General features: G+C 43.1%; 1 protein-coding gene across 1 annotated transcript in view; it reads right to left on the bottom strand.

Moving 5' to 3' along the window:
• Nucleotides 1-17003, bottom strand: part of ABCC5 (ATP binding cassette subfamily C member 5) — a 44046-nt gene extending 27043 nt beyond the window's left edge. Inside the window, 6 exon segments of the mRNA XM_032697581.1 lie at nucleotides 2531-2678; nucleotides 3417-3572; nucleotides 3815-3825; nucleotides 3827-3976; nucleotides 15561-15735; nucleotides 16889-17003. Coding sequence (XP_032553472.1) covers nucleotides 2531-2678; nucleotides 3417-3572; nucleotides 3815-3825; nucleotides 3827-3976; nucleotides 15561-15689 — 594 coding nt within the window. The 5' untranslated portion in view covers nucleotides 15690-15735; nucleotides 16889-17003.
• Nucleotides 17004-20437: the final 3434 nt, after the last annotated feature.

The following is a 20437-nucleotide window of genomic DNA, read 5'->3' as shown; positions in this document are numbered from 1 at the left end:
ATACCATTTGAATTCATATAGTTTAATGACAAGAATGAAGCATAAGTCATTCACAAAACAAGAAAGTTACAGTGTAAAACCTAGGCTAAAAGGGGGAAACGAGCTCCTGCGACTATTACCATAGTAGTCGGTACAAGCTGCTCGGCTGTCTTAAGCATTCCCATTGAATAAACATTACCTTACCTTTGCTCTTGGCGTTGGCTCTGCCCAGCAGGACTGTCTCATTCTGACGCAGAAACAGCCATCCTGAAAATGCTGAAGAACAGCTTCTGTCACTGGTCCCACTGCAGTGCTGGCATCCCTGCTGCAGCCAGTGTGCGACAGCACGGGACAGGCTGCAGCTGGAGCCAACTGGGAAACTGGAAAACTTACCTCCAAGGAGCTTACCACTCCCCCCTCCAAAAACTGAGCAAACTGTCAAGCTGTGCTCCACTAGAAAGCAAGTTTCCCCATCTCCCAAAGGGGAAGAATAGCTCTGAACAGGTGCACACAGGTACATTGTTCAGACCTGGAGTTAAACTGATTATGTCTAGTAATCAAAAAGCGTCTTTGCTCCTCAACCAGAACTTAAAAGTTTTGGTAGGTGATCAAACAGCAGCAAGTATTTATTGGAGATAAATAGTATATCACCTATACTAGTACATTCTGATGGTTATTACAAGGCAGTCTGACACATGCAGCTGACTCACCAGGTTATTGTTTTGGACTCTGTGCCAGATGCAAAATTTATCAAAAATAAAAAAAGAGGAAGACCCTTGAAGGATCTATCAGATATAAAAAAAAAAAAACCAACAACAATGACCCACACAGGAAATTTTGAACAACTCCTTTCCAGTTATAACCATCACAATGCTCATTAGTAAAGCCACAGCTGTTTGCTGGCATTTCAAGGTCATAGACATTCATTAAAAGTTTTGAAGCTAAATATGGTGTTTAACTCCACTTTCATAATTTTCTCCAATACATGAGGATCAAGTCAAGTGCTTTTCCTGATTTCCCTTTTCACCTTCGGGTGACTGAAAGGGTCTAACAATACAAGAAAGCACTGATACTTCTGAGGAGACAGCACAGGCATATCCCTGAGGCATGCCATTTTTAAAAATAGGGAGGAGGGATGGTAAAGACCTATTTTCATGCCAAATGATGGAACCAAGTCAATTGTGCCTTATTCAGAGAAACGAATAAGGTTGTCTTTAAATGGGCAACTGTCTATAGATAATGTTAAGTTACCCAAATTAAGCATCAACAGCAGCAGTAGCCCTCAGCCTAGTCAAGTTGGTTTGTTTTTTTCTTTCCCCTCTTGCTCTCTCTCATTCGGCAGTTTGGCTGAGACAAATTGAGAAAGTTACACTACAGAAATTAGGGGTAACCCTGCTGCAAGTTCTTTGCTAAAGACAAAAGCAGCTCCTAAAGCCCTGTAGTGAAACAATGACAGAAGCTCTTCTTGGGAAAAACTAGTGCTGTTAAAACCTTCATCATGATTTATTGTTAATTACCAAAATACGTTCAGACATTTTATAATACAGGCTACTATAAATTATTACCAAGAAAACAATACCACAAAAACATTTATTGTTATTCATATTACATGAAACAAGGCAAACTTTAAAAAGACTTAAAAAACAGAACATTTCGATAAGACATTTAAAAGCAGGAAAACATTTTAAAAAGACATTTCACCTAACAGTGCACCCAAGTGTACTTACCCAAGAAATGAACCTTCAGCTTACCAGCACACTGAAACGTGTACTACTAGCAGTAATACTGCTCCTACTCCTCAAGGGAAATGTGCAGAGAATAAATTTAGTCAAAATTTCAACTTTAAATCTGCACAGCATGTGCAACAAACAGGTGACAAAAATGGTGTGAATGTCAAGTCCCATGTTGTTATCTTCATTACGACCCTTAGCAACAAACAGCAGCAGTTCCTAGAGGCAATAACGGTTTCTAACACTTCTACATGAAACCTGTCTGGCCATTCTCTGTAGGATCAGTAAAGACTATGCCCACAGACTTCTTGAGACCTGCTCACATTAGTTTATAAGCAGTGCTCTCATAGAACTGGTTCGATCCACTTCTTGAAGACTGTTACCAATGCCAATAATTTAAGATTAGCGTTTTATCAGCCTGAATTTTATTCCAAGATAATTTACAGAATTTCAAAGAGAAAAACAATTAGAAGACTTGCACGTAGCATCTTATGCAAAAAGGAAGTTATGCAGTTAAGCTTATGCAGTTAAGGAAGAACTTTAAACTATACTCAAAACCAAAGAGAAAAACCAAAGGTGCATTTTCTCCAGGATACCTAAACTCCCCCTCCCTTCTCCAAGAACTTGCCTGTGTATCAGCAATTGATCCATCAGCTGTAGGAAACCTATCTTGGATTATTGAATCGCTCTGGAATTTTGCCCCAGAATTTCTAGCTAGTCAAAACATTTAAGTGATTCTGCAATGAAAACCTTAAGATTTTACAGTTGGCCATGAGATGGAGCCCTCTGGGGTTGTTAAAAAAAGGATGGATATTACTTACTGGTCCACTAAAACCCGCAAGCTGTGTGATCATCAGAGACACTATGGAAAGGATGAGCCTGGTACGGCAGAAAATCCACACAACCCTCCGGAGAGAAGCATCATCAGGACCATTTTCCTTCAGTTCTTCCTGCCACAATCTCTCCAGCCTAATAAAAACAGAAGACTCATGTCATAAATTTTTCACCATGAGAGAAGGTACAATCCCACAGGTACTTCTTTGTGGAAAATTTCAAGCTCTTCCTAGTTCAGAACTACATAAAATTAATAAATATCAAGAGAAATAAACACATTCCATGATCGCTGTGAGGTAAGAGAAATATCTATATCTTGAAATATCTATGCTGTGTTACTTCATATAAGAGAGGGATGAAAAATACGTCTTTTGCTTTGTCTGGAATCGTTTTGGCAATCTTAATATAATGACTTGTCACAGTCTTTCCTTGTTGATCTGACAGAAGAGTTATGGAGTCAAAACCTAAGAGAAATTCTCATTAGCCATAGAAGGTTAGACTGATCAGATGATCTGACCCATGTTCAAATCACCTTGCTACTGCTGGTATTACTTCTCATTATTTCAGCACAGATTTCTTTCAACGTAGCCTTAAGAACTTTGTTTTAATAGTTTAAAGACATGCAAAATCAGAAGAACCACTGCAAGATGCTCCTGGATATCTAATCCTCTAAGTTCATTGAAATTAGCAAGATTACAGAAACTGTGCAGCAGGAGGAAATGGTCTATGAAGGATAAAACTGCATTCCACCATTCCGAGAAAGTCAGAACAAAATATCAGTGCTGCTTTTCTAGGGTAATACTATACCATTGCCTGTGGACTAACATATAATAAATGGAAACAACAAAATAATAAGGAACAAGATGTCTTTACCTTCTACAATTGACATCTGAGGATTCATGCCTCGATAAAGACCATACATCATCCATAAACAATTCCCCTTTCTTGTATGCTCTGTGGGCCAACGGAGTGAGCCAGGAGAAGGTCATGGAGGAGAAAAGCCCAGCATTATCAACAGGGTGCTGATGTCTAAAAGAAAAACAAAAATCACAAACAGATGAAAAAGGAAACAGAATTGTAAATCTTTGAGAACAACAAAGCCTCCTCTCACTGAAAGCACTCAGAGTACCAAATGGTCCACGCCAGCCACACTCGCTAAACAAATTCTGATGTTTCCAGTACCAGTCAGCAGACCTACATCTGCAATTGTGCTTTGTGACTGGTTTGAAAAGCAAGTGCTGTATCAATTCTTTGGTAGCCTAAAGACGTACTTGGAAGTGGTCCCGTATGGGTTTCAGTGCGTTCAGACCATGGTGGTATTTGCCCTTGTGATGCTCTTCATCCAGCATTCGCAGCTGGGAATGCACAGAGGTGTCCAGTGGCAGGCCCTCTGCCCGAGCTGCTGCTTCCAAGGCATCCTGGCATTCAATCTGCTTTTATAAGAAGACAGCAGAGTCAGACTTCAAAACTACATTTGAAGTCCATGACTCCCAACTCCAGCAACTTTGCACCTCTTTCTCCTGTAAATTATTGCGCAACAACAATCACGATCATTTAAATGTCTTAGACCACGGGTGGCAGCAAAGCCATGGAAGGCATATGTTCTAGCTCTGCATTAGATTGCTGCATTTGTAAACCATAAATTACCACCAGTATTGTGCCTGTGCATTCAAAGGATAAATGGATAGACCAGACCAATCCTGTATCCTGCCACAGGAAATACAATAGAGAAAAATTACAACATCAAGTACTTATGACATCAGCTCAGGAAATCAATACTGACTTACGCACTGAAATTAATTCATACATTCTTGATGAATTTACAACCCTCTTAGCATATTTAGATATTCTTATCCACAGAAAATTCAAATTCTTTTCAGAATACTGCAAAAGTCCTTTCTTCAAAAGTACTTTAGATTAGATCAAAAAAAAACCCAAATATGCATTAAGCAGAATTGTACTTCCTTTTTATCATGTTTCCTGTTTTATCTTACCCACCCCCCCCCCAATCTAAATGAACAAAGATGACAATTTCTCTGCTCCCAGTCATAGCTTCTCAATGGTTCAGCAACTTCAGTAACAACCACTTAAAGGAAAATTTATCTGGGGGGGTTTCCACAGCACCAGTGAAAGGCAGACTTAAGCGCTAATCTAAGAGAGAAAGGAAACAGCAGTGATACAGAATAGTCAAAATGTTGCAGATTTCGAACAAACCTTTTGATGAGAAGCCAGATGTGGTAAAACTACACGAGATCAGCTTGTTGTCTGTATTGGCAAGAGGGTTCTCGACTGATTCTAAGTTAATGGACCATTTATTGCAGTTTCTTGAAATGGAGTTTTAATGGAAAAAAAATAATTTCTAAGGTAAAAATCTTCCTGGCTTTCTGACAAGTAATAATATTATGATTCTACCCTTATTAGTTGCCTTACAAGAGCAAAGTTATCTTATTTATTTGAAAACGGCATTTGTAAATGCCTCCTAAAAACACAGTATCTGCAAAGCACTAAATGCCTATCATAACAAGCATTTGGTTCCTAACTTTCCATGATGTAATTTTTGTGGAAATGCCACCATTTATCACAGGCTTTGTCTGTACTACATTAATATAAAGGACATTAAGACATCCAGCTTCCGCCCACGTGAAGGGTAAGAACAGGAAACTGATAAAGTCATAAATCTGTCCCTTATTTATTTAACTGAAGTATTTAAACAGTGCCTAACCATGTTGTCAACAACCCATACTTCTCATCTCAAAAAACATATTTGCTAAGCTATCAAATAAAGCTATGATAACAGGATAAGACAAAAGAGAGACATGAGAAAACAAAAGAACGTTAAAACTTTATGACACACAGAGTGACTCAAAAATATGCAACACTTGAAAACTGAATTAAAAAAGGCTTCTCACTCAATTTATATTCTATTCTGACTCACTAAGGCAACATCGCCTTACTAAATCTATCCAAATCATCATTTAATAAGGGACCTGCCAAAAACATCCAAAAGGAGTCAGCAGTAGGGAAGAATTCTGCACCATTGATTTCTGGTTACAGCAGAGGAATTCCTAACTGGTTTGCTATGTTACCCTCACAACAGGCCCCCAGCAGATCTGCCCAAACACCTTGTTGCTGATAATATGATGGTTTCCAAGGGATGCCATAGGCAAGTCACAGAATCATTGTTTTTCAGAGAACATATAAAAGCGCCTATAAGTTTAAAAAAAAAAAAAAAGTCTTCCTAAACAGAAAACATGACATTTATGAGCATAAAAGTAGCTTTTCACCACTTCCTAACAAGAACAGCTCTTTATTAAGAAAGTACAATTGCAGGATTTTCAGGCAGTCCCAAGATAATGTTCTTAAACACTCACTGTGAAAAATAATTAAACTCTCCAGAGCTGCTCAAGAGAATTCTCTCAGCAAAGGTGGAAAAGCTGCCTTGATGAGACTAGGGCACCTGCCTTGGAAAGGCCTTTATAATGCCTTGCCAAAGGGGCAAGTGTGAGCACAAACCCCTAGTTCAGAACATTGTTCGTCTCCATCTTGGCAAGGTCATCAAAATCCCACATATAAGACTATCAAGAAACAGATGCATCACACCACTGTACAGTAGAGATTCTAAGAACAACTCTAGGGTTCTGTGTAGTTTTTTGAAGATTAGAGAATCTTCGAAGTAGAGTTTATCACGAAGAAATGAGACTCCTAAGCAGTTCTATGATGCATTTCAGGAACAAAAGACTGAAGTAAAAAAACCCCAACACAGTTAATTTAAGTTTCTGATTAGATTTCCTGATTGCCTGCATGGATGCCTACATCCTGCATGGATGTAGAGTTTTCTTGGAAACCAGTGCCTTGAAGAAGTCATTACCAGTGTGACATAACACACTCCAGCACTACTACTGAAATAAGTGTCTAATAAATCAAATACTATCAAACAGAAGTTCTGTAGGAAGCAAGAGGGGTATGAGGAACTTTACTCAGAAAGACAAGCAAACTTCAATATGTGAATTTGGATACTTTTGAACACCTGCTCAGCAGGCAACATGGGCATTTATCTCTGAATATGGGGAACAGGTGAGGGAAAGGGGGTAGCTGTGACGTATATGGGAAGGAAAAATCCACCCTGTGAGATTCTAGCCTTTCACCCAGGTATCCCCTTTTTAAGGGAAAGCAGCAATTTATTGATTTGACAACTGTAACATTATATGAATAACAGCAAAACCAGACAAGACTAGAAGCAATGCAAAACAGATTTTCCATCCCTTACTCATCTTTCAAAGGAAGAATTTGATGTGTCAACATACAACCCAAACCCCACCCACCAAACAACTACTGTGCCTTCTTCCATAAGGCAGAACATCTTCCAGGACTCAGATCATGACAGGGAAGAAGCTTCATCTCTTTGGCCCTACTCCTACCTGAGAAAAAACGAGAACAGATCTATAAATGCTTTTATCAATCCTTGCAGCTGATACAGAACGCAAAAGCTACTGTGGTTGACTTACTACTACATAAGTTAACATTGTTTTATTTAAGTAGTAAGAACCCTGAGTTGACAACGCTGCAGAACAAGAACTCCCACCTCTTGCATTTAGCATCCAGAGCTCAGCAAGCCTCCTCACCCCTTTTTTCAAGTTCCCAACAGGGAGAGGCAAATAGGAAACCAACAGACCAGCACAACAGAGCTCAGGACTAAGTGGGCATGTGATGTTGATGAGAAGGAGCATTATATGATCACCTGTTCTGCTCAGTGCCTAAAGCACTCTTCATATTACAACTCCAGGATGAACAGCAATTTTAAAATATTTGGGACTTCAATAAAGGATTGGCTTTGCAAAACAAGATTAGTTATTAGTTTGCACGGGCTGGGGAAGAATAGGATCAACTGTCCTAGTTAGCTTAAGAGTAACTAAAATAATATAAGGGCCTAGGAAGAGATAATCTGAAGTTGTAATTACATTCTACTTCCCAGAAATTCCTCTGAGTCCAAGCATAACCCCACTTGAAAGTAGTTAGGGGGCTTTATACACTGCTTTTCCAGGAAGCACAGGCAACCCCTAAAGCACTATTGTCCAGACTGCAAGTCTCCAAACCTAGGAGGTTAAGTAGGTTTGCAGATCCAAACATTGCCAAATCTACTGCTGCTTAGTGAAGCAGCAAGTGCATTATGAACTTCATAGTCCACTAAGGCAATTCTTTTCTCCTTTCACTGGATTTGATGCAGTACATTATCTACAAAAATATTAACAAGGGGATTTGCAGCATTAGGCTCCCAGCCTTCTCTGTAGCTAGGATACTTTATAATACCCTGCCTGATTAAAACATGAGCCCATTTAAGACTAGTTTGGTGTATCATCCACCCATACCAGCTGTCTCCCTGTTGCTGAGGCAGCGAGGAGCAAGTACTGGGCTAGATCAGAGACAGTGGGTGTGAGGAAGGAGGCATTGATCCTTTAGGCATCTGCATATATTGGTTGCAAAGTACAGATAGCACAGCTGAATTCACACAGCACCAAGGCGAGACCACAAAATAGTTTTAGATGCCTAGAAATTATGGTTACAGCTTCCAGAATTGCTGAAATGAAACGGGACAAAAAGTCAGAGCCTCCATTTTCTTCCACCTCCTGACAAGGGGAGTATAAATGAACCTCATGTCTCTGCTGTCTTCTCAGCTGCTGCTGCAGGGAAGAACAGCACTTCACAGCACCAAACATATTCAAATGCAGGAATAGTACAGCTGTGCCATATTTCTCTTAAGTGAAAAGAACTGTTCAGAAGCGTGCTCTGATTTGCCACAACATGTCGGAGATTCAACAGCTTGAAGTCCAGTTATTCACTCTAACACAACTACAGTGTGACTTCATTACACAAGATGTCTCTGTCGTTGCTTTTCTCAGTCAGGATTAGCAGAAGGTGTATTAACATTTGAGCCATGGCTTCAAAGGTAGCCTAAGTTTATGCATACTCAGATTAGAGCAGAAGTCTGAGTAGTGCTTGGCAATGATATCAAGGCTCTGCAGCCAAACAAGATCAGAGTATCTATGTCTGTGATATATTTTAGTCACATATATTGAGCACTTTTACTTAAGGCACATAAAGTCCTTGATAAGGACAGGTATATCAGCTTCTTACAGGAATATTTCTTATTTTACCTTGCCCTTGAACTCTGGCCAGCATCAGCACTGAAGTGAGATGTTCTCAACTCTTTCCTAGCAAATCCACTTATTCCTGCAATCCAAGAAATACAGAGTTTGGCACGAAGAGTTCATGTTAGGATTTTACAACTGTAGCTACTGTGAATGCATCTGATTAGCAGCTGTGCACCTGCTTAGGCTTCTGGTATCCATGAATCCCTGTCTTTTGCATTACAACTAGTATTCATGATCTTGTAATTGAAGGAATATAGGATTCATGCAAAACTAAGGTTGTGCACTGATCATCCAGCACTGGAGCTACATCGTTTATGCACAGTAACAGCAGACTCCTGGGGAATTGGGAATAACCAGCTTTAACTATAAGTTTCCCTACAGACTCAGCATCCTACGTGTCTCTGACCACAACGATGGGAAAACAACTCCTCACCAAGCAGATTAAACTAGCAGAGCACAGACTGAGAATCTGGCTCCTGCCTTGCTCAGGTGAGTTCTGCTATCCTGAAGTACATGCAGACATGCTGCCATATGCTGGGGATGTTCTTCAGTAACATCCTTTACTCAGGCTGTGCCTAAGTCTGGCACAATAAAAGCTACACAGGTGAATTTTGTGTAATACAGGGAGTATCAAGGGAGGCTTTGAACTTAAACTTCTATTGAGTGAAATCACCAATGAATGACAGCAGTGGCCTTGATGCCACAGCCTTTATCAAGCCTAATAAAAATCTTTTATTTAACTCACCTTCCCATACCAACATGTGCTTCCAAAAGCAAGGGGCACCTCACTCAAGTGGCAAAGAAGCTAGTAAACTCAAACTAAACACTTCAAGGCTCTAAACACATTGACTTTGAATTTCTTTAACTTTAGTCCTCAAAAACAACTGAAACACAGGTTTTGTTTGTGGAAAAGCCAGTTTGCAGTATGCGGTTCAGACTACAACTGACTATTCCTCATCACCAGGATATGAATGTTCAAAAACTAATAACTATCTCACTGTCTCAAGGCATCAGAACTCCCTGCAGATAAGTGAGTTTTGACTCATTTCAAGTCAAATTTTCCAGTAGTTTGGGATAGATGCATTTAATACTTCTGGCAGCTCTTATAACTGTACATTGTGTTTCTAAAACAGCCAAAGGGCAGAATGTTTCCAGCACTTTCCACTGCAATGGAAAAGATACTGCAAGATTTCCTTCACATGATGGCTACTCTGGTCCTTACAAACACTTTTGGTCATGAGCAGCTCAATTTAGAAATCTGCTTTGAACAAAGAAACAGCAACCAACAGTAGTCAAAGACAATACCAGCAAGTGGTCAGATCTGAGGTTTTATCATATGGCTAAAACAGGCAATTTTAGACTAGACTTAGGCAAAAGATGTCTAGTGCACTAAGGCAGGCAGTCAAGTTTGAATGGAAGCTGTGAATTATCCAGAACATCAGTGTTCCTCTAGAGAATGTTACTGCCCAGTCAAGGATTTTACCTTTTTGTTCCTAATATTAAGTGGAAGGCTTCTCTGAAACCATAAATCCTACTCCAAGTTTCAGGTAAACTTTTGATACACAACTGACTGTAGATATGCTTTTCTCAGACAGTGATACATACAGACATGGAAGACAAAGTAGAGATATCCCTTCTCCAGTGTAGTTAAAGTCACCCTAAAACATTCAGCAAACAAGTCCAGGATCTTCTGTCAAATGATTCTTGATAGAATCACTTGATTCTCTGTGATCAGTCTGTCAGTGGGTGCTTTATTAGCTGAAGTTCAATGGTAAAACAACTTGTCAGAATGCAATTGTAACCAATACATTCAGTTCTTTGAGGATATCATGGAATTAACGTGTCTTTAGAAAGTACCATGAGTGTTTGCTTCTGCACGGTCTAATTGTGTTCAAAGTTTTCAAAGATAACAGAACTGCTGACAAAACAGATTTTTAAACTTTTGCTTTCATTAGACTTGAAAAAGTAAAAAAATGTTGTGTTTCCTTGGTTATGAAAATACACAATCTTCTGGGAAAATGCAGACATCTAGAAGCTTCAACTACAAATAAAAGCTTATAGTTAAGCTTTCTAGGGCTGCTCTAAGCATGGAGTACAAAGGCAGCACCAAGGCTACATTCACATTGCTATTTTTGAACCTGTTGTTCAGCACAGTTGATTCAGACACTTCAGATGCTTCAGAGAGGTTGAGGCAGAATTGATCCTACTATTAAACACTCAGACAGTGATAAATCACTTCAAAGCTATCAGTGCTTGAAGGATTTACATCAACTCCGACAAGTTCTGATCACGTTCCCTGCTGTCTTTGGCAAAAGATGTCAGAGACAAACCTGGAAAACAAGAGATCAAGGTGAGGACAAGAGTATTAGTAGGGCTTCTGATAGCTAAATTTAACAACTCATTTTCCCTTCCCGTTTGAAGCAATCTCTGCAGTTCCACACTGTCCCGTGCCTTGAAATGCAGCAATTTGCACTTGAGGTTTACCACAGATGCAGTCATTATGCTTCCGCAGCAAGAACCTAATCCTGAGCAGTACACCCAGCCAGAACCAATTACAGCTTAGAGTACAATCCGTAAATTAGTGCCCTAGCATCTTTAACTTAGGTACTCAAATTCCAAGAATTGAGTTCTCATAAGTATTGTGTATCACAAGTACAAGCTGCTTCTACATCCTCCTCCATCATGAACGTAATGGGGTAGGAGGCAAAATCCTCACTTAACTGATGTTCCACCAAATAAACACAAAATCTACATTGAGAAGTGCCTATTCCAACCCACTTGGAGAACAAGTTATTTCTCTTCCTCATTTGTCATTTTATAGTGTATTTCATGGGCACAATGGGGTCTGCCCTGCTCAGGACACACTGCTTCCTTAAGAAAACTACGTACAATTACTTCGGGTACAAATTGAAGGGCACACCGCGCATTCTGAGAATGGAAATCAATATATATCAGTATAAATCAATATTTCAAAACACCCCTTAATGATTATTCACTAGTCACATAACAGCTTCATACAGATGAAGACTACTGACCATAGTGCTACTAGGCAGCAAGGACACCTACAAGTTACCATCATCCAGCCATGCCCCCCACTACAATAAGCCCAATTAGTATGGAACTATGCACTGGGAACATATAGTTAAGACCCGTTTTGTAAGCTACATTAAGGTCTCCAAAGACTTAAAAACCACTTGTTACAAGAACACACTGCAGACACTTATTCATGAGGTGAATATATGTATTCGCAAGCTGAATAAATTTTTTTCTTGAATTTCACTCCCAGAGTGCCTATTTCAGATGTCCATATTTCTATAGCAACATTCCCATTAACCACCAGGAAATGTTGGATTAGACCTACTTATATTGCAGAATAATTTCAATTATGATTCCAGGAAGCCTATTTGAAAAGCTCCTGTCTTTCAAAGAAGTGATCTTTCAAGCTGTGACCAAGCAGCATTTAAGCTTCCAACCAACAAATTGCAAGTTCTTTTTCATTATTGTCATGAACACACATTACAGTATCTTTTCAGCAGGAAACAAACACCAGTATGGAGATTTCAGGACAGAAAATGTAAAGTTGAATAAAACCTTCATGCAATGCAAAGAAAACCTTCATGCAATGCAAAGAAAACCTTCATGCAATGCAAAGAAAACCTCATGCAATGCAAAGAAAACCTTCATGCAATGCAAAGAAGAGTCAAACAAAAAGGCTCTGGGACCTTAGCTCAGTAGTAAAACAGGTCTTTCACCTATAAAGATCTTGATCAGAAAAACACAGGACTTGTCTGTTCAAGTTAAGAAGGATGCAGAAAAATGTAGCAATATAGGTAACAAAAAAAAAAAAAACAAACAATACAATGAGTCATGTTATTGATCAGTCATATGTACCTGTAGCCCTGCCAGAAATGGTCATAACCACTGGCCATTAACCAGTGGTCCTTGCCTACTGCCCTCAGAGGACAGGATTCTACCTCACTCTATGAGGTACCTGTGCAACATGTTAGGAAGAAGTCTACCTCATGCAGTGTAAGTCTGCTACAAAACAGTTCCAAACCTGCATTCCACAAAGATCTGAAGTTAGTGCTGAAGTAACAGCCTTAATCTGCATGCAGTTTGTTCCTGGCAATATAGATCATGCTCACAGCTTTGTCTTTTTCTGGTCAAACTAGTTCAAATCCTGAGACAGGTTTTCTGCAAGAAATTTGAGAGTCACAACATCTCTACTGATGGTACACTGGACTCTGTTGTCCAAGTGACAGAGTTCCACTACAGCTTAACCCTCCGTTTGAACTGCTGTGCTCCTACCCTTTCTCATAACATCAGCCTTCTGTCACCAGCTGTGTCAAGTAAGGCATCTAACCCAATCCGGGTTCCACAAAAGATACAAAGGACAGAGTCCCTTCTCTTCCCCTTGAAATACCATTTTCTTAACAGTTTCCACCCTTTTGTTACAGGCAGAGGGGAAGTGCTTAACCAAATAGACCAAGCTCAGCCTTATGAAAGGGAAGTCTTTGCCTGTTATCAAAAATATGAAGCATCCCAATGATGACAAGCCAAGTATTCTGCTGAAACCAGAGCTTGTTTCAGCTAGAAAGGAAGAAAGTCAGTCCACAAACATGAACATCTAACTTAGATATGTTACGAATACAGCTGCTACAACTTAACCTCAGTATTCTGCAATATAATCTCATTGATATGCAGAAACAAATTCAGAGCTGTTTGTGTTTATGGACTAGATATTCAAGTTGCAAGGTCAGAAAAATAAAAAGGGTACCAATGCCTGAGAAATTAATGCAACCCTGTCATACTGAACAAGATAACCAGCAAGTAAAGTGAGCAACCTATCAGAACCAGATAAGCAAGGTGAGTTAAGTTCATTCCTCTACTCAAAGAGACCAAACCAGATAAAGCTCAAGGTAGGAACATGGGTAAGCCATTTTCTTGCATCAGTACGCACAAATTTTACAGAATCCCTGCTTTTCAATCCAATTATCTGGGTCTACTACCCTGTAGTCATAGGCAGCAAATCAAATGGTAGAGGTAGAAGGGTAAACAAGACCACAGCAACAGAGTTAAGCTGACCTGAAGCTGCCTCAAAGATTTTCAGCCAAGCAGTACAGACATGCAGGACTTGGCTTACTTTCAGTCTTCAGAAAAAACATAAATATGCTAGTTTTGTGATTTCATTAAATTAAAAGGTTTAGAGGTAAGATAAGGATGTTTTCTTCCAAAAGTTAAACCCTGATTAGAAGATACAGACCAACAGGGAGAGATAACATGCTATGATTACTGCTGAACTCCACTGCCAGTGGTCAGGAAACAGAGCTGCCCACCAATGGCATCACTGTTGTCACCAGTAATTTGGCAGAGCAGATTTGCTACTGGACAGGGTAGGGTGGATGCAAAGCCCGTGACATCGACATAATAAATGCCGTTAAAAAGCTGCACCGAGACTCCAGAGGGCTCTTGGTTCTGCATCAGTGTCTGCTCTAATACAATCAGACACCACCTTCCTCAGAACACCGTCAGCAGCAGTCTGCTGAGTCATAGAGCCTGTGGGGACACCGGAGCTGCAGGGCCTGCGAGCGCTCGCTGCACTCAAACTGCTGCAGAGCTGAGCACTCCAATCGCAGAGAACAGCAGTGCTGCACCGCCAAGCCACAAACACCCGGAAAAAACCCTCAAGCCCCAGTGAAACAAGGTAAGCCTGAGCTGAAGTACATAGTATCTCAGCATCTTGCATAATCTAGCAAAGCTTAAGCTGTTTTAAGAGTCTTCACAATTCTTCCACACAAATACAGCGAGTTCCCCTATTTCCAACCCTCTCACACCCATGTTTTCACAAGCAATCCATATGGAATGACCAGCAACACATCTGCAAGGATCTTGTCATTGCAAAAAAATCAGACATAAGCAGTATTATTTGTCTTCAGAAAAATCTACAGTGTATGTATCTCAATATCTATCTCTCTCTTTCTGTGTGTGTGTATGCATCTATGTATACACATATATATATCAGTCCTGAGAGTGTTTCAAAAGAGGTTAAGAACAGGATATGCAAGAAAATACTTCAGTGCTAGCATTCAGAGCAGCTAATATCTTTAACCTTCTTTAACTGGCACAGGTTATTAGTTTCAGACGATATCTGTCACTGGCGTGGGTGTTTCCATTTATCTGAGCTTTTTTTTTTTGCCTTATTGCACTTGGTATATGCACTCTTTACAGTGAAAACAAGCTCTAAAAACTAGAAGCTCAGAACAATGACAGGCTAGCCCTAAGCTGGTCATTATTTCACAACCCAGCTCTCAAAATAAACCAGTATTATGACAGCACCTCACCATGTTAAATACATAGATGTACAAGAAAGTGTTCAATACTAATTATTTCCATCTGAGGGAAAAAGTAAAGTCATGCTGCTAGAACAAGCTAGACATCTGCTTTAGAAAATTAATCCCTGAGAAAACCATGGCATGATTAAGAGTTTTTTCAGCTGCCAACACCGAGTGGTGCATGATTTGTGCCGAGTTCTTCACTACTCTTGCTTGGTTGCAATGATTCTAAAATACAAAGGCTTATAAAATTTCCTTGATTCACATCAATATCTAAACACTAGAAAAAAAGTATGTTTTGTTCAAGTGTTACTGAAAAGCCACATTTAAAAGTGAGAAATGCTTAATAAGTCCTCAGATCTGTTATGAAAATAGCTACAGTACCCCTTGGAATGACCTCTTCCTCACAAAAGGCAATATTCATTATTGACCTTCAATGCAGCGAATCCATATACAGCTGGCACAGCAAAGAGGCCACTGCATGTAATTTAGTAAGCGCAAAGACTGAAAAACAAACAATGAAAAAGTAAACTGACCTTATGTTTAGAATGCTGAAAATTTGACTCTTCTTGCTCTTCATGCTGCACTGAGTCAGCTCTCTCCCTCACACTCCTATACCCAGGACTGGGTATAATGTACTCTTTTCCTATGTCGATGTCTTTCATCTTCTGTAAACGCCAGGGTTTACACGTGTACTTTCACCTCAAATATCTGAAAAATAATTAAATTCCACTTCATTATACACTGTGCCCACACACCAGTTCCTTTCAGTCAACTATTTTTAAGGTTTATTTTCAAAGTAAAAAATCAGAAAGCAATTGTAAAAGAGTTATATCACAAGAGGAATGTAATAACATGACTTTGGAGTCCACACAAGACTACCTTCTCGTGAACTAGTTTAAACATACCCTGAGGTAACCAAATAGTACCATGATCCTCAATGCACTAGAGTGCTGTCATACTTCCTCTCTTAGATCTCTGAAATACAATTATGCAATCTGACAGATTAAAGTAATAGCTACAGCATTTAGCTGAAACCCTGAGAAACTTGACTTGGAAGATAAAATCCCCAAAATCTTTGTTAGTTTCTGAAGCTTCATATACCCAACAACTCATCAGTACAAAGTTTTGCAAGACCGATCTCTCTAGAGATACCACTTGAAAAAAATCAGTCATTAGACCCTATTGAAAATACCTCCCTTCTCTATAGCATTGCTCACTTACTCCATAGGCTTGAGCTACCATTAGGGTAGCTCAGGGCGAATCACACCTTCAGCACTGCAGGTTTCCACTCAGTCAATCAAACTGCAGTTAAGGCCAAGAGGAGATTCAGAGCCCCGAAAACAAAATCACAAAAACCCACCGCGAGACACTGTTTTATAGCTCCGCTCTATTGCATTCCGCCACCTGCCTCAAACCAAGGCGACGGGAGACGCCTGGTTGCGCTACCCGGGTCACACTGCACCAGCAGCTCCGCCGCCGCAGCGCAGCCCGGCACGGCGGGGCCGGGCGCGTCACGGCCGGCCGAGGACGCGGCACCCGCGGGCTCTGCGCCCCTCTCGGGGATGCGGGACAGCCCCCGCGGCCGGACACCCCTTCCCCTGTTCCCCCACCTCCCCGTGCCTCCGCCGCACCGGCGTAAACACAAGAGCCCCCCCGCCCCGCCCAGGCACAGGTGCCCTCCGCCCGCAGCCGGGGCAGGACGGGCAGCGGCGTGAGGGGGCACCGCGCAGCCCCGTCACCGGGGGTGAGGTAAGTGAGCTGCTCAGCCGGGCTCCTGACAGGAGAGGGGACGACAAAGCCGCCTGCTCACCACACAAAGGACCGCTCCCTCCCCGCCCGCCCCTGTGCCGGCCCCGCTCACCTCCGCCCGCCGACGGCCCCACCGCAGCTTCTCCGCTCCGCGGCCGCGAACCCAAACAACGCCGCTTATAGCGGTTCCGGCGTGCCCACTGCGCCTGCGGGGGGGGGGGGGCGCTGCGGCGGCCGCTCCTTCCTGGCGCCCCACGGGAGGTGTAGTCCGCGCCTCGGCGCCGGCCGCCCACCGGCCGCGAGCCGGGAACTACGCTTCCCAGCAGGCGCCGCGCGGGCCGGCTCCGTTCGGCCGCGCCCCCGTCCCGCCGCGCCCCGCCCAGCCCGGTCCCGCCGCTGCTGCCGCAGCGTGGGGGGTCTGGAACGTTCGCCGCCCGCCGGGGCACCGCGGGCACCGCGCCGGGCACCGCATCTCACCGCGCCGGGCACCGCATCTCACCGCGCCGCTCGGCAGGGCGGCAGCACAGCGCAGTGCAGTGCAGTGCAGTGCAGCGCAGCTCCGTGGCGTACCGGGCGGTACCGGGCACTGCGGGAAGGACGGCGCCTTCCACCGTTGGGGAGGGCGGGGTCCGCTCTATTCGGGCGTACGCAGAGCCGAGGGGCAGGCGCCGTGCTACGGGGAGGGCGAGGAGGGTCCCGGTGCCCCCCCATGGCTCCGCAGGGCGCTGCCCGGTTTGCGGGGCGGAGCGGCGGCGGTGCCGGCGGGCACAGCACGAGCGGGGGCCGGGGGCCGCCCCTCCCCGCCGGTCCGTGGGTTGCACCAGCCGGTCGCTCGCTGCCAGTTATCGCAGCCCCTCGGCGGGGGAAAGTGCGGACCTGCGCTTATCTGGGGCTTAACCTCGGCTCAGCTGCGCCCGCAGTGCCGCTCCTGTACGCAGGCTGTGCCCCGGCCGCCGCTGCCGCACGGCTGCTGCTTCCCAACGAGCCAGGCTCGGAGCAGGACTTGATCCCCTTGCCAAGCCCCTACTGTTCCCCTCCAGCTCCCAATCGGGCCGGCTAAAGGGACAGTGAACTTGTCTCAAGGCTTTCCCAGCCAAGCTTTGCCCGCTGAAGGGGGTGGAAGCTGCGGCTCTGTGGTGATGGCTGAGGGCCAGCAACCCTAGTTCCCCAAACAGCGTGATACAGGGTGTCCAGCCTCCGCCTCAGGGGAGTCAGTGAAGGAGGAGATGGACACAGCTGCATTTCCTCTCACAAAGGGCTGTAAATATCCTTAACAAACCCTGAGCTGTAGCTTCAACCCTGCTGCGTTTAAATACCCTGTCCTCAGCTGACATCTTCCTTCCACCAGCCAGATTTGGCTGATGTCTCATTTAAGTGGTTTATATAACGAGTGCCTGTTTGCACCGCAGTCCTTACTCTCCTGTCAGGAATGTTTGTGAGAGTCAATTTGATAGAAATGCTGAAATAAACTCAGGCAAAGATGAGAGATGGGAATCTGAAAATAAAACTGGACCAGAATATTCCCTCCAAGCCCACAAGCCAACAGTACAAGTAAAAGGTGTCACCATGCAAACAGTTCAAGGACACCCATAAGGTACCAGAGAATCCCTGCAGAGCTCCCTGACACATATGGTCATGCATCCACAGACCTCCAATTCCATTTCTGGAAAAAAAATTAGAATCAGCTCCGTTGCAGGTACTCTAACATTTTGAGACAGGAGGACTGACAGACAGACAGGCAGACATACCTTGCTGTGGTATGGCAGCTGGGTACACAAGTAGCAAAAGTGGATAGTGCCTTCCCAAATCTTCGTTTGCGAAGCCTAGCCATGACTGACTGACTGACTGACACAAGTAGCTGCTGCATTTTCCTGCAGTCTGTTCCCCGGGACTCACAATAATGCAATTTCAGATTGGTTTGACTGACATTTTGTTGGGGAAGGAGCTGCAAGGTGCACTTCATGCTTTATAAATGCTATGTCCCAGAAAAAGGTGGATTTTAAGACAGAACCCAGGAGACAATTTAAAGTCTCTGAACAGTCGTTAAACTGACCTTTATCTCCATCAAACACACTGGAGTGTAGGAGTGAGTAGATGTGCAATTACTGAGCCATGCAGTTAAACAACGTAAACAGAAAGGACAAAGTATGAATAATAGGGAAAATTAAACTGTGTTAAAGCTTCAAGGTGAATCACTTGTATTTCATTTTAGGGTTGACCTGAAAATGTTCTGAGCGGGAGCTTGTCTGGCCCCTGGGCTGTGGAAGCAACAAGAGCTGCTTTTTGGAGGTGGCTGTCTGTGCACTGATGGCATGTTGAAGCCCAAAGGCTCTGCATCACGTGCCTGGAGAGGAAGAACATGAACCTCCATTATGCCAAAGTCATTACAAAATGTGTTCAGAAAGATAAGCAGAGAGTGTTGTTTAAGCCAAGGGAGGCAGGGCCCTGCCTACGCTTGTTCCGTCCTCTATTTCTCCAGTGCTGGAGTAGATCTGAGAGTAAAAGCGAGGACATGAGTGCTAGTAGAAAGCTGCTGTTAAGTAACAATGTGTACACTCCACTCAGACTAGCTCTGGGCAATGGGCACGCAGAAGCATCAGCGGTGTTTTCACACCTGTGGTCCTACGAGTGTACGTACTCCCTTGGTATGATGGTGGGATGAAAATGCTTATGTAGGCATAACCCATTTTTTAGTGTGTCACGAGTCTCCTCCAGCATTTGTTCTAAAGGCTATAAATGTACTGGTGCTACCAGCCAGAGGAGTTACATCTTTAGCTCCAGTGGCAGCAGCTAATGCTTTTAGTACTGTGAGTCCCGGATTCACCCCTGAGGGATGGCAGCTGTTACATAAACAAGGCCTGTACAGTATTAAAACTTGCCCTGATTCAAGATCTGGGATTTGCCGTAATCAGCCCTGACTGCACAAGAAAAGCAGAGCCAGACCAAAGAGACAGTGGCAGTTTTAAAGCCAAGGCCTGCGGACCATGTGGGTGAGGAAGCAACACCTGACAATTAGTTTTCTTAGAGGTGCTCCCCCCCAACCCAAAACAAACATCAGCAATGAATTAAAAGCAATGCTTGAAACAAGCTGACTTGAGCCATTAGAGCTGAAAATGGAACATCTCTGGGCTGACCAGGAAAACCAAGGCTCAGTCTGTGGGAGTGTTGGTCTTTGCTTATCTATCTCTCCTACTACATCTTTCTGCACAGGATCTGAGGACGTGCTTCTGCCTTTTGGGGAAATGGTGCATGTGCTGCCCAGGTGACTTAACTGAGCCGAGCCTTGGATGGAAACAGAGAGACAACCTTCAGGAGATGTCCCAGCTTTGGGGAGCATGGCCATGCTCAGTGCTCAGCATTCACGTTCTCCTAATTGCAATTAAGAACAGCATCTCAGACACACAAAACCCTGTTGTACACGTGACTGTGAAGCAGAGAGCTTCTTGTGTGCTGATGGGACCCAAATGCCTGGTGAGCCCAGAAGACTCTGGCTGCACAGGTTGGGTGAGGGATTAATGGGGTGGTGCAGTCAGTGTTTCACTACTGGGAAAATATTGCCATGAGGCACTGGGATAAAACAGCTTTTCTCTTTGCCCTGAAGGAAAAACTGTCCCCCAAAGAAGCAGCACATTGTGATTGGAATAATGTCCATGGAATTATG

This window comes from Chiroxiphia lanceolata, chromosome 10 (assembly GCF_009829145.1).
Source record: "Chiroxiphia lanceolata isolate bChiLan1 chromosome 10, bChiLan1.pri, whole genome shotgun sequence".
NCBI lineage: Eukaryota > Metazoa > Chordata > Aves > Passeriformes > Pipridae > Chiroxiphia > Chiroxiphia lanceolata.
Note: the sequence above shows the minus strand (reverse complement) of the source record. Positions and strands in the feature narration are given on the sequence as shown.